Genomic DNA, 12,744 nt, shown 5'->3' with positions numbered 1-12,744 from the left:
TGTCAGTAACACAAAGTGGAAAAAATGAGGCCATAGGTTCACCTTTCGTAAACGTAGTTTTATATTTTTGAAATATTGTTCTTGAAGAATGCAATCTTGCAATCGCATTCTGTTTTGATTTCTACTACACCTTGTTCTCAGCGTAACTTTCTGTTCTGCCAAGGACAATTTTAGTCATCACCCAAATAAGTCTAGGTTAGTATCCAAAGGAACAATAAAAAATTATATTCATATTTTTGTGAAGGCACTAACACCTGTTTGTGTTCCTGGTAGCAAAACCACTGAGTTCTTGAGCAAACTGAACGTAGAATCGCCAGACAGAAGTGCCTGTCAAAGTGCTGTTTGTGGCCCACAATCCTCAACATGGGTAAGTGAAATGCTATGCAGGGTGCTGCCTGGCACATTTTATAGAGGTATTTAGTGACTGAAGATTAGGGATATAGAGTGACTTGTACATCACAGAATGCTGGAACTAAAGACAGATGACCTGATCAGAAACTTTGACCTCAACTGTTGCCTGAGCTATAAAATAATGCTTGTATTATTTTATGGGGACCTGGACTAAAACAGCCTCAGGGAAGTCCTTCCTGTCATCCAATCATTCATTTACCCACCCATCCATCCATCCATCCTTCCATCCTTCCATCTTTCCATTCTTTAAATTCATAGGTCTATATAAGGCCTACTGAGTGCCTACAGTTTCTGCCCAGTGAAGCTTAGTAAAGGAGAACACCATGGGTTTTAAAGCAAACTGCTGAGCACAGAGCATATCACAATAAGAGAGCACTACTGCCTTATCAGGAAGAAGCATCTAAGTCAGACCATGTGTGTTAGATGCTTCCTGGGAAATGACACCAGAGCAGAAGCTTAAACTATGAATCAGTAAAGTGATGAGTCTTTCCAGCTATCAGAATTAATAAAGATACATAGAGTAAGAGTTAAGGTATAAATGCAAGAAATAAGTATGGCTTGTGTTGCAGAAGAAGAGTTATGTAGCCGCAGTGCAGAAAAGTGAGCTAGTAGGATATGGAAGTGAGCAGGAACCATGAGGACCCTTCCCAATGGTGTTACCTCTGGAAATTCAGATGCAACAGTTCATTGTGTGAGTTGTCTTGAGTCCTGCAGGATGTTTAGTACCCCAGCCCCTGGGCATGAAGGGCTAGTAGCGCCACCCAGACACTGAGACATCTAGAAATGCCCCCACACAGTGCTTACCAATGAGACACGTAGAAATACCCGCATACTGCGTGCTCATGGTGCTCCTGGTAGAAAACCACCACAGAAATTTGCATGCCACCTTGAAACACCTGAACCTCATTCTGTGAGTACTGAAGGTATTGAAAATTTTTAAACAGGGAAATCTCAGAGTTGGATTTGTGTTTTCATTCTGGATCACATTGGTAACATTGCGAAGGATGGCTCTAGAGGCATAGAGAAGCAGAGAGGCCCCCCAAGGCTTCTGTTTCAGTCTGGGTGAAGGATGATGAAGACTTCAGCCAGGACAGCAGGGGAGAGGATGGAGAAGAGAGTGCGGGTCAGAAAACTGCTTAGAAGGTGAAAGCAGCAGGGCTTGGTTATTGACTTGCTAATTGGGTACAAGAAAGTAAGTGTTATTAAGGATGACTCTGGGTAAGGGTTGTAGCTGAAAGAAAAGATGAATTTAAGTTTCTTAAAGTCTCAGGTTTCTCAGGGTTTGGGTAGCTAAATCAGTTGTTAACCCTTATCTTCATCTCCCCTTACCGCTTTCTCAATAGAACCCTCATCTTCATCTCCTCTTACCCCTTTCTCAATAGAGACCGTGTTTTTAAAAGTCAGGAAGATATTATGACACTCCTTAGGAAGAGGTCATTATACTCCTACTTAGAAACCTTTAGTTGTTTCCTAGTTTTTTTTCTGCTTCTAATGTGATGTTCTAAAGTCTAAATTCATGAGTGTGGGCCCTACAAGTTATATTAAAGGAAATCCATCATCTCTTCCCTCACTGCAGGGCTCTGGGGGAAAGAGTTGAGAGCTGTAGGCAGTGGAGTTAAATCATGTGTAGATGGCAGCCCTAAATACCCGTCTGGATATTCTTGTGGCTGTGAGGCAGGGAGAGGGAGAACAGGAGTTGGATAGCTTTACCAACTGGATTTTCGCCTACCAGGCTGGTCTTCCTTTCCGTTTGAGGGCCCCCTGTGTCCTATGATGTGCAACATCTGGCAGAACTGCGTGTGCTGCTCTATTGATTTTGGTTCATTTCTTCAGTTTAACAAGATCGTCCTGAATTTTAATACTGTCGTCCAAAGCATTAGCAATGTTTCCCAGAGCTGCATTTTCTGTGGATTGATTAGCGCATTTGTTATAGGATCCTCAGAGCTATTAATAGAAAATATGGAGTGGGATTGGACCCAGGATGGTTCCTTATAAACTGCACGCAATAGCTGCTCTGATTTTGACCCCAAACTGTTAATACAGTTTCAGTGTTCAATATATTTAATTGACTTTTTACCCATATTATACTCTTCTCATTCTGTCTAATCCATATGCATAGAATTCTTCTGAGAATGCTTTGCAGAACCATTTCTAATGCTTTAGGAAAATCAAATATGTACCTTGCACTTCTGTGAAGAACATTTCTTTGGAAAAAGAGGACACCTGCAGTTTACTTTAGCTATGGTCAACGTATAGAATGTGAACACTATGTGATTCCCATCTATATGGGGTGTGATGAGTTGGAAGAATTTATATGTATATTTTTAATACTTTAATTTTACTACCTAATGTAACTTTCCTAAGATTTTTTCCTCTTGTACTTTTCTCCTTTAAAAGTGGATCTGCCATTGGCAGATTGGGATTTAATAAATACTGGAAAATTATATCCATGTAAAAGATTACAAGAAAAATCCTTTAGTGGTTACAAGAAAGTTCCTTTTGGCTTAGGACTTCAGACAGGAGATATTTACAGGGTTCACTTTTACATGTAGATGAATGCAGTTCTCTGTATTGTGTGGGTAGGCAGAAGTCCCAGCATCATCAGACCTCCCTCAGCGACCATCACTGCATATTTCTAGTTAAATGCGAAATGGTTTCTAGTCTCTGGTTTGCTGCCCCCACTTTTTTTTATCTTTTATTTTTTAAATTTTTGTAGACAGGGTCTCACTCTGTCACCCAGGCTGGAGTGCAGTAGCGTGATCTGGCTCACTGCAACCTCCGCCTCCCAGGCTCAAGCCATCCTGCCCCCTCAGCCTCCTGAGTAGCTGGGACCACAGGCACGCACCCCCATGCGCCGCTAACTTTTGTAGTCTTTGTAGAGACAAGGTTTTGCCACATTGCACAGGGTGATCTCAAACTCCTGGGCTAAAACGATCCACCCACCTCGGCCTCCCAAAGTGCTGGGATTACAGGTGCCAGCCACCGCACCCGGCCTTATGCCTCTGCTTCCTCAACAAAGAATAACGATGTGAAAAAATCTCATCCTGGTGTTTCACTTCCCCAAATCATTCAGTGGTCCCCCATATCTTCAAGGATAAAATCAAAATGTCTTAGCTTAGGCACAAAGCTCTTTCCTCTCTCTGTCCCTCCCTCTCTCCTTCAATTCTAGATTCTGTCTCTTTCTTTACGATGGCCCCTTTTTAGTCCTCTAGGGTCTGGAGGACTGGCCTCGAGTCTAAATCTTTGCTTCTGCAAAGGGGTAAGGGGAAGCAAAGCTTTTGCAAGCAAGGCAAGGGGAAGCAAAGCTTTTGAAATCAGGAGCAAAGATTTAGATGCAGACCAATCTCAGGCCCCACTGCAGACCCCCTGAATCAGAGCTTACATTTAACACAATCCATGGGAGATGTGTGTGCATGCTGATGTCTGAGGGGCCGAGCTCTCTAGCTCGTGCCTCTCCGGCTGTCCTCTCTCACACTACTGTGAGCACTCAGTGCGGCTTGGTTATTGTAATTTTTATCTACGTGTCACATGTTCATTCATTACGAAGTCAAATAAAATACTTACTATGTGTCCCTTTGCTCCACTTGAATTCCACTTCCACCCCAACACTTGGAACACTTAGCATTTCCCATTGCTGCTATAACAAATTACCACAAATGTAGTGACCTAATAGAACAAACATTTATTCTCTTACACTTCCGGAGATCAGAAATAAAAATGAGTTTTAAAATGCTAAAATGAGGTTATCAACAGGGATGGTTCCTTTTGGAGGCTCCAGGGGGCATCTGTCCCCTGTCCCCCCAAACCCTTGGCACATGGCTACATTGCTCCAATTTAGCTTCCATCTCACCCAACCTTCTGCACCCTCCCTGACCTTCTTGGCTTCCTCTTATAATGAGCCTTGTGATTACAATGGGCCCACCTGGACCATCCAGGCTAATCTCTCCATTTCAAGATCCTTAATTTCTGCAAAGGCCGTTTTGTCATATAAAGAAACATTCACAGATTCCAGGGATTGGGACATCTTTGGGGGGCCATTATGCAACCCACTACCTGTTTCTTTTCTTAGTTAGCTCTGAATATCTGTTAATATGTGTTGGTATGTCATGACTAATCAATTTTAGACCTTATTAACTCATTTCTTCCTCTGATTCTTATAATTATTCAGTAATTTGAGCTTTCCCTTTTATGGACTATATAAACATTTTCTCACTGCCAAGCCAGTTGGTATACTCTGGTTATATCTTCCTGTAAAACTCTTTGAACATATTTTATTTTAGCGTTTTCTTAGTTTCCTTTGAACATTTGACTGTCTTCTGACAGCTTTTGTGACTGTTCTACAAAATGCCTCTTGATGCAGATTTCTAAACAATTTTCCAACTTACACCTGTCAGATAACTTGTCGATTTTTTTTTTTTTTCTCTCCCTCCTGGATCCCTCTTTCCTCCTGCTTCAACCTGTCCTGGGTGTTTGTAGGCCTGGTGCACAGCCGTTGTTGTGGGACTTTCCTTTAACACAGTAGTTCTCAGCCTCCTCTGCACACTGGATTCACCTAGGGAGCTTTAAAAATCACAGACACCTGGGTTACACCTCCAGAGAGCCTGCTGTATTGTGGCCTGGGCTTCAGGGTTTCAAAAAGCTCCCCGGGTGATTCTAATGTGCAGCCAAGGTTGAGAATCACTGTTTTAAAGTTATCTTGGGAATTGCTTTTATTGCTTTCCTAAGTTGGGTTCTCTGATTTCTGGGCCTCATTTCTTCTATTTTCTTGCTTTATTTCTTTGTTTTGGTGGAGCATATTACTTAGTAGCTTCCCAAGAGAAGACACATGGAAGGTAAACATGTTCAGGTCCTTCCATGTCTGAAACTATCTTTATTCAGCTCTCACACTTTGCTTGCATTTTTATTGATGACTATTCCAAACTGGACATATGTTTCCTCCAGAATTTTGAGGCATTGCTCTTCTAACTTTGGGTATTGGTTCCTGAGAAATCCAAGGCCATGTGAATTTCAGGCTTTATGTGGGGGATTTTCTCTGTTTCCCCTGAAAATACTTTAGTATCATCTTTTCTTTTTCTGGCATTCTGTAATGATGTGATTTAGTGTGAAAGTCTTTTTAAAATTGATTTTCAATCTAGAAATTCATCTCTAGTTCTGGATGATTTTCTTGTGTTATCTGTTTGATTTATATCCCTTCATTTTCTCTTTTTGGAATTTCTATTATTCAAATTGTAGACCTCCCGGGTTTATGTTCTAACTTTAGAGATTTTCTCCTGTAAGTTATCTTTGACTATCTTTTTTCTATATTTTGGCGTATTTTCTTGACTTTATCTTCTAAATATTTTACTGATTTGGGTTTTTTTGGGGGAAGAAGGGGAGATTTTTAAAAAAATTCTCCAAACTCCTCCTTTTTCCTTTGTTACTTAAGAAAAAAAGAAAAAAATATATATATATCATTTCTTACCTCTCAGAAGAAACAGTACAGGGAGCAGAAGAAAACTTCAAAGAGAGGGACTCAGAGGCTCACTGGTCAGTATGCAGTACTTTATAGAGTCATTTCATTCTCTGCCTGGCATTTGTCCACTGCTGCTGTCTTTACATGTATGCCCGGTTTAGTTTCTCCAGAAAATACGCCTTTCGTTTCCTATCGGTGTTGGGTGAATTAGCACCGGCATTTTCAAGGCAGGAGCAGGTATATGGGGGTGAAGGGCTTCTACTGAGACTGTCTAGTAACTCCTTTCTTTTACCTGCCTGTTACCCAGCTGTCTTCCTCAACAGCTGATGCATCCATTTCTTGGGCCCTCATGTTGCTCTGTGGAGAGAACTGGCTCCCCATGGGTGTCCTCTGGCCCCTTCCAGCAAGTCTTCAGGTTTGCTCTTTTCCTCTCTAAGTCACTTACTGTTTCTTTATCTACTTTGTCTTCATAGATTTTCCTCTGTGAATATGGATCTCTTGGTTTTTGAAGATAGAGCTTGTGTATATTTCATTTTCTGCTCTGTTTAGGGTAATTTTGGGGAGAATGGAACAGGAACTTCTTCACCATCTTGAAAGGAGAACTTAATGCTTGTCATGGGTTGAGATCCACACTTCTCAAAATTTGTGTGGAAGCCCTAACCCCTGGCACCTCAGAATGTGACCCTATTCAGAGGTAGCATCTTTACAGAGGAAATAAGTTAAAATGAGGCTCTTAGGTGGGTTCAAATTCATTATGAAAGATGTCTTTATAAAAAGGGGAAATCGGGACACAGAAGCATGCATACAAGGGAGAGGGTATGAAGACATGCACAACGAAGATGGAATCTGCAGGCCAAAAAGAGAAGCCTGGAACAGATATTTCTCACGTGACCCTCAGAAGAAACCAACCCTGAAGACACCTTAATTTTGGACTTCTAGCCTTCAGAACTATAAGAGAGTAAATTTCCGTTCTTTAAGCCACCAGTATCGTAATACTTTGTTATGGAAGCCCTAGCAAACTCATGCACTGCTATTCTCCATTTGCTCATTTGATGCTCTTCTCCCTACATGGTCTGATTCCTACTCACTCTTTGAAATATAACTTAGTCTCACTTGATTTGGAAAGCATCCTCAATCTAGTTTAATTAAATATCCTTCTTTTTGGCTTCCTCTATCATAATACCTATCATGCTGTACTGTAACCTTTAATCTTCTAGTTTGACTTTCACACTAAGCTATAAATGCTTGAGGTCTGGAATCGTGTCCTGACACAGTGCTTGCACAGAGAAGGCTTAAAGACTGTTAATTGAATGAGTACATTATAAGCATAGCTTTAGGGGAGGATAAATAAAAGTGTATTTTGGTTGAATGACAAAATATAGCATTGATATTGTATTACATGGATATTTCAGTGTTAGAAAAATTGTGTGAATACAGTGACTTAGAAATTTCTGGTGTTTAGAGCTAAGAAAAATAGTGATCAATTTATTCCCTTCTATTATTTTTGAACAGAAACTTCCTGTCCTGCCTAGGGATCACAGCTGGGTAAGCAAGCATTAGGATTGCAAGTAACTGAATTTTTCATAAGTTCAGATGCCATGTGACTTCCCAGTTTCTGTGGACCTTTATAAGGCACCTTATTTAATAATAAGATATTTAAGAACCACTTTTTTTCTGAGCCAAAAGCTAAGATGTGTATTCTAATAAAAGAACGACAAAATGACAAGTTTAGAGAGGCTATTCAGATAGAATTTAGATACCTCATTCAAGTTGTAATTTTGCATTAACTAAATATTTTATTCTACCTTTTAATATCTTGAGTAGAAGCTGTCTTCTTTCTTTCCTTCCTTCCTGTCCTCTCTTCCCACCCTCCTTCCCTCCCTCCCTTCTTCCCTTCCTCACTAGGTCTTATATGGAATATTTGTGATAAAGACTAGCTTTCTCTAATATAAAAAGAAGGGGTTATCAGAAATAAAAAGAAGTGATTGTCAGAGAATCACTTTTCCCCTTCTATGTCTTAGCACACCCTAGAGTTTAGGATGCAAATAAGAGAAGGTCATAGGATGTATGTTTACCTGCCCAGTGCAGCGGGGTTTGGGTAAACCAGGGATTTCTGAACACATGAAGCTCCAGTTTTCCAGCTGGCAGTGCCGTAGATGATACCATTTTGAAAGCTTCTCTCTTTTTCTGGGAAGTGGTTCTTATTATTTGATGGTATGTGGGTTTTTATAGTGACAGAAATGGGAGAGTGAACTAAGAAGTGCTTGAGAAAAGTTATATAAAAGTTCATGTAGGTTGGAAAAAGGGGGAACCAGCCTACCTGAACTTTATGGGTTATTAGTCCTGAGAACTAGGTCTGAAATACGTAACCTGCTGCCATGATGCTGCTGGTAGTTTTTTATGAGATCCATGTAATTTCCTAAGCATTAGCTCTTTGCCTTACAGAAGCTGGGGTTGCAGATCAATTGAAGGAGAGAAAGCATATGACAAATAAACAGAACACTTGAAATGCCATACATTTCAGTCACTATGCCCGGGTGTGGAACTCTGGTGTGGTGGGTCAGAGACACTGAAGGGCATTCTCCCGCATGTGCTGGCTTGCCAAAGGCTTTGGTGTCATGTGTTCCTGAACAGGCTTTGTTTTGCTTTTCAGAAATAGAAATAAGCTTCATTCAGATTACGGATTCAAGCACTTAGAAAATATGCATCCTTGAAATTATATGGTATCAACCACTAGTTGACAAGCTGCTTAATCAGATATCATTAATGAGCAGTAGACATGCCAGTTCTTCTAAAGACAATGCCACTGTTGCTTGTCTTTAATATTGACTGATCAACTAGTTGGAATATTCTTGAAAATGTCCTAAACTTTCCACTAGAAGGAATTAAACTATGTTGATTATCTCTGAGGGGATATTTTTAAAGCTTAATTAAACATTTAGATCATCCTTTCAAATGTGCAGGATGATTGTGCTTACACTCGTTTTCTTTTTGTATATCCCAAGGGACATTTTCAGACATTTGCGTAAATCACTCAATAACCAAGTGTGTATGGAGAGCTTACTATATGCTCAGTATAGAGGCTGAGTTATTAGCACCAGGCCCATAGTAGGCAGCTTAGTGTACTGTGACAATACTTTATCCTATCAAGTTGTTTTTTTTTTCTCTCTCTCTCTCTCTGTACCTTTACAGGCCAGAAGCTGGGCTTATAGAGATTCTCTAAGGGCAGAAGAAAACAGAAAATTGCAAAAGATGAAGGATGAACAACATCAAAAGGTACTTACAAGCCCCTACTAGTTATTGCTAACTGTTTATTTGAGGTACTAGATAATTTTGAAGAATTTCTGAACAGAAAGATTTAGAAACATGAAAATCCTGAAAACAAGAATACAAGCATTGAAGATAAAAGGTGAGTTTCTGGATGTGTCTTAAGAGTATGGTGGTGACTCCTTCTGGTCAAAACTTTCATGATACCTAGCCTCGTGGAGTCACAGGGGATCTGCCGTAGTTGGTGCCAGTAGGTCACAAAGAAGATGATAGAGCACTGGTGAACTATCTGCAAAATAAAACACCACCACCATCATTGCTATTTTAAAGCCAAGGATACATAAAATTAGAGATGGTATCCAGAGAATATGATAATGTATAAGAAAGTAGGCTTGCAAAGTTATGAAACTGACATAAATATTCACTAAAAATAGTTACACATACATTAAAACAAAGTTACACTACACGGGTATAAAAATATGTGAGGCATTCCATATGTTTTGAGCAATGGAAATCAGTGAAATGAATGCAGAGTGTTCTAAGAAAAGTGCTTAAAGAATAATCTTCATTACAATATGAAATTTCTGATATGGTAACTGAAAATAGTCAGTGGCATACTTGGCGGTCATACTTGCTTTTAATAGGCCAGAAGCTCCTCAACATGAAATGAGAATGACGAGAAAGACCCATGGTTAGCTCCAAAGTGCCACTTTATTTCAGATCCTTTAAACAAGAAAGAAAGGGAGTGGGGTGGGGCTGGAACTAACTAAATAATTTATCTTTCCCAACATTCTTGTTTTCCAACTTTTCCTCTTGCCATACTAGTGGTTGACAAATCCTGTCACTATTTCTTATAGAACATTTCTCAAATCTATATCTTCAATTCTATAATTAACTAGAATTCTAGCTCCCATTTTGATTTCCTTGATTTGGTTTAATTTATTTTTTCTTTGTCTTTCCCCAACAAGGTAATTTATTAAAACAAAGGTGTGTAAAAATTCCATTGAAAAATGAACTATTTGTACTAACTGATGTTGCTAGAATTTGACCTTTTTGAGCGCTATCTTCTTTCCAACAGTGTGGAACCCCTTTCTCATTCATAGTTTCACCTAGCATATGGTATAAATGTGTCACTCGGGTGTTTTGTGCACCACAGGTCATCATTAAATCATTGAAAGAAATTATGTCAGTTGTAAATTTACTTACTTAGCTCCTATGTAAGCAAAGACGAACCATGAAACACTTTTATCCCTTAGTATTTTTTTTTTTTAATAAATATCTTTTTGTCTTGACAAGATCCTAATCTTGAAATCTACGATTAAATAGGCAATGTTATGGTAAGATTCTAGTAGTTAACAAGTAGTAGCTAAATCTGGTACATAGTCATGTCGTACTTTTAGTGATGTCTGCCAAACGACATAAAGGTGTTCATCTGTTTCTATGAGCTTTTAACTTAACATAAAATTGTGATGTACGTAGCATACTAAGGTGAGTGTTGCAAAGTCAGTTGTAGATATGATTTATTTTTAAATAACTTCTAGTGGATTTTAAATAGCGTTTTTAAAAGTTTGGTATATATATTTGGAACATAAAAACTATTAAAAGTAGAACATTTGACAAACAGAATGCTTAACAAATTAGAATACTAGATCTGGGATTTAATTTTTGGGTTTAGTAGTTATTTTAAATAGTGAAAATTAAACTTTTTATTTCTTAATCTTGTTTTCTAGGCTTAGATATTGATATATACATATTTTCTGGTTATTGATCATATTTTTATTATATATCCTTTTACATAAATTATTTCCTTTTACTTACTGTAGCTTTCAGTAAAATGAATAACTGTAATATATAAATAATTCCATCATTAGGGATTTCAGTAACAGTAGACTACACAAGGATGTTTATCCCTCTATTCTACCTTACTTTTGCTTCTCTCTTGTTTTGCCTGACGTGTTGTTGTTGGGAAATGTTCATTGAAGGCATTTCCTTTTTTTTGAGACAGGGTCTCACTGTCACCCAGACTGGAGTGCAGTGGCGTGATCTCGGCTCACCACAACCTCTGCCTCCCAGGCTTAAGCGATTCTCCTGCCTCAGCCTCCCAAGTAGCTGGGATTACAGGCACATGCCACCAACACCCAGTTAATTTTTGTATATTTAGTAGAAACGGGGTTTCACCATGTTGGCCAGGCTGGTCTCGAACTCCTGACCTCAAATGATCCACCCGCCTTGGCCTCCCAAAGCGCTGGGATTACAGGCGTGAGCCACTGCACCCAGCCTAAGGCATTTCTTTATTTGTAGAACCTTTCATTCCTTATCACTTGAATTATTTACCTTAAGAAAATGGGAGGATCATGTTTACTATAAGAAGATACAAAACACAATACATTTTTATCATTGCACCCATTTATGTGTTTGTTTCTTCCATTCATTCAACAAATATTTATTGGATACCTACTACAATAATTCTTAGGGAAATAATCTAGGTTAAGTTTAGGTGATAGCACATAAGTTTTGTTCTATGTGTCTCTCTGACTTTCACATTTTTAATTACTCTTGGCTCTGGGGACAAAAAGCCTCCTCAAGCTTAAACTCTAAATATTTTACATGTGATTCACTTCCTTCTTCTAGAAATTTATTTGTAATTCCTCTTTTTTCTGTATCTTCAATACATTCTTCTCCATTGGATACTTCCTTTTTTTGTCAGAAATATGCCACGGTTGGTGCCAATAGGTCATGAAGAAGATGACAGAACACACGTGAACTTCTCATCTCATCTTACCATTCTAAAATAAACCAGCTACCCCCTTCTTTGATTTTGCTATCCTCAGAGATATTACCTTTACTGCTTCTAGCAAATTTAAAAAAAGACAAAGGTAATTTTACTGTAACCACTTCTTTATTACCCACTTCATCCTTAATTCCTTATGATCTGGTTTATATTCACAAATGCTGTTACTGAAATTGCTTCCTAAATGTAAAATCCCTTCTGAACATACAGTTTAGTGGTCTCTTTGTAATTCCTATCTTCTCCCTGAACTCTGTAACACTAACACCACTTTAAAGCTTTCCTTTTCTGGCTTTTTTTTTTTTTTAACTGTATTTTTCTGGTTGATCTGTCTCAGAGTAATCTCTCCCGGCACTCATTCATTCATTCTATCGGCAAACATGTATTGAGTTCCTGTTATGTACTGAGCCTTGTGCAAGTTGCTGAAGCTATAATTAAGATCAGGATAGACAAGTTTCCAGCTCTCCTGAAATTTACATTTTAATGGAGGAGGTAGACTATTAAAAGGAGACAAACAAATACAATATTATACTTGTAAATTTTATAGTGATTCATCACTTTGTAGTTATTTGTAGTAACTAATTGTGTTAGTTATCTCATTACTATGAAGAACTATCTGAGATTGGGTAATTTATAAAGAAAAGAGGTTTAATTGGCTCACAGTTCTGCAGGCTATACAGAAAACGTGGCTGGGAAGGCCTCAGGAAACTTAGAATCATGGTGGAAGCCGAAGGGGAAGGAAGCACATCTTCACATGTCCAACAGGAAAGAGAGCAAAGGTGGATGTGCTATATACTTTTAAACAAACAGATTTCCTGAGAACTCG

At 38.8% G+C, this 12,744-nt stretch overlaps 1 protein-coding gene across 24 annotated transcripts in view; it reads left to right on the top strand.

The window, feature by feature from the left end:
• EPSTI1 (epithelial stromal interaction 1) overlaps positions 1-12,744 on the top strand; it is a 315,408-nt gene that overhangs the window by 68,915 nt on the left and 233,749 nt on the right. For 22 of the 24 annotated variants that reach the window (XR_012092040.1, XR_012092053.1, XR_012092052.1 and 19 more), the window contains exons 7-9: positions 274-367; positions 7,376-7,408; positions 9,056-9,139. Coding sequence is in view for 11 of the 24 variants with exons in the window: in XM_037986754.2 (XP_037842682.2) it covers positions 274-367; positions 7,376-7,408; positions 9,056-9,139 (211 nt within the window). In the remaining 13 variants the exon portion in view is untranslated. The remainder of the gene's footprint in view (positions 1-273; positions 368-7,375; positions 7,409-9,055; positions 9,140-12,744) is intronic. The other 2 variants (XM_073013788.1, XM_007960265.3) reach the window with 1 other exon arrangement.

The sequence above is a fragment of the Chlorocebus sabaeus genome, chromosome 3 (genome assembly GCF_047675955.1).
Source record: "Chlorocebus sabaeus isolate Y175 chromosome 3, mChlSab1.0.hap1, whole genome shotgun sequence".
Lineage (NCBI taxonomy): Eukaryota > Metazoa > Chordata > Mammalia > Primates > Cercopithecidae > Chlorocebus > Chlorocebus sabaeus.
Note: the sequence above shows the minus strand (reverse complement) of the source record. Positions and strands in the feature narration are given on the sequence as shown.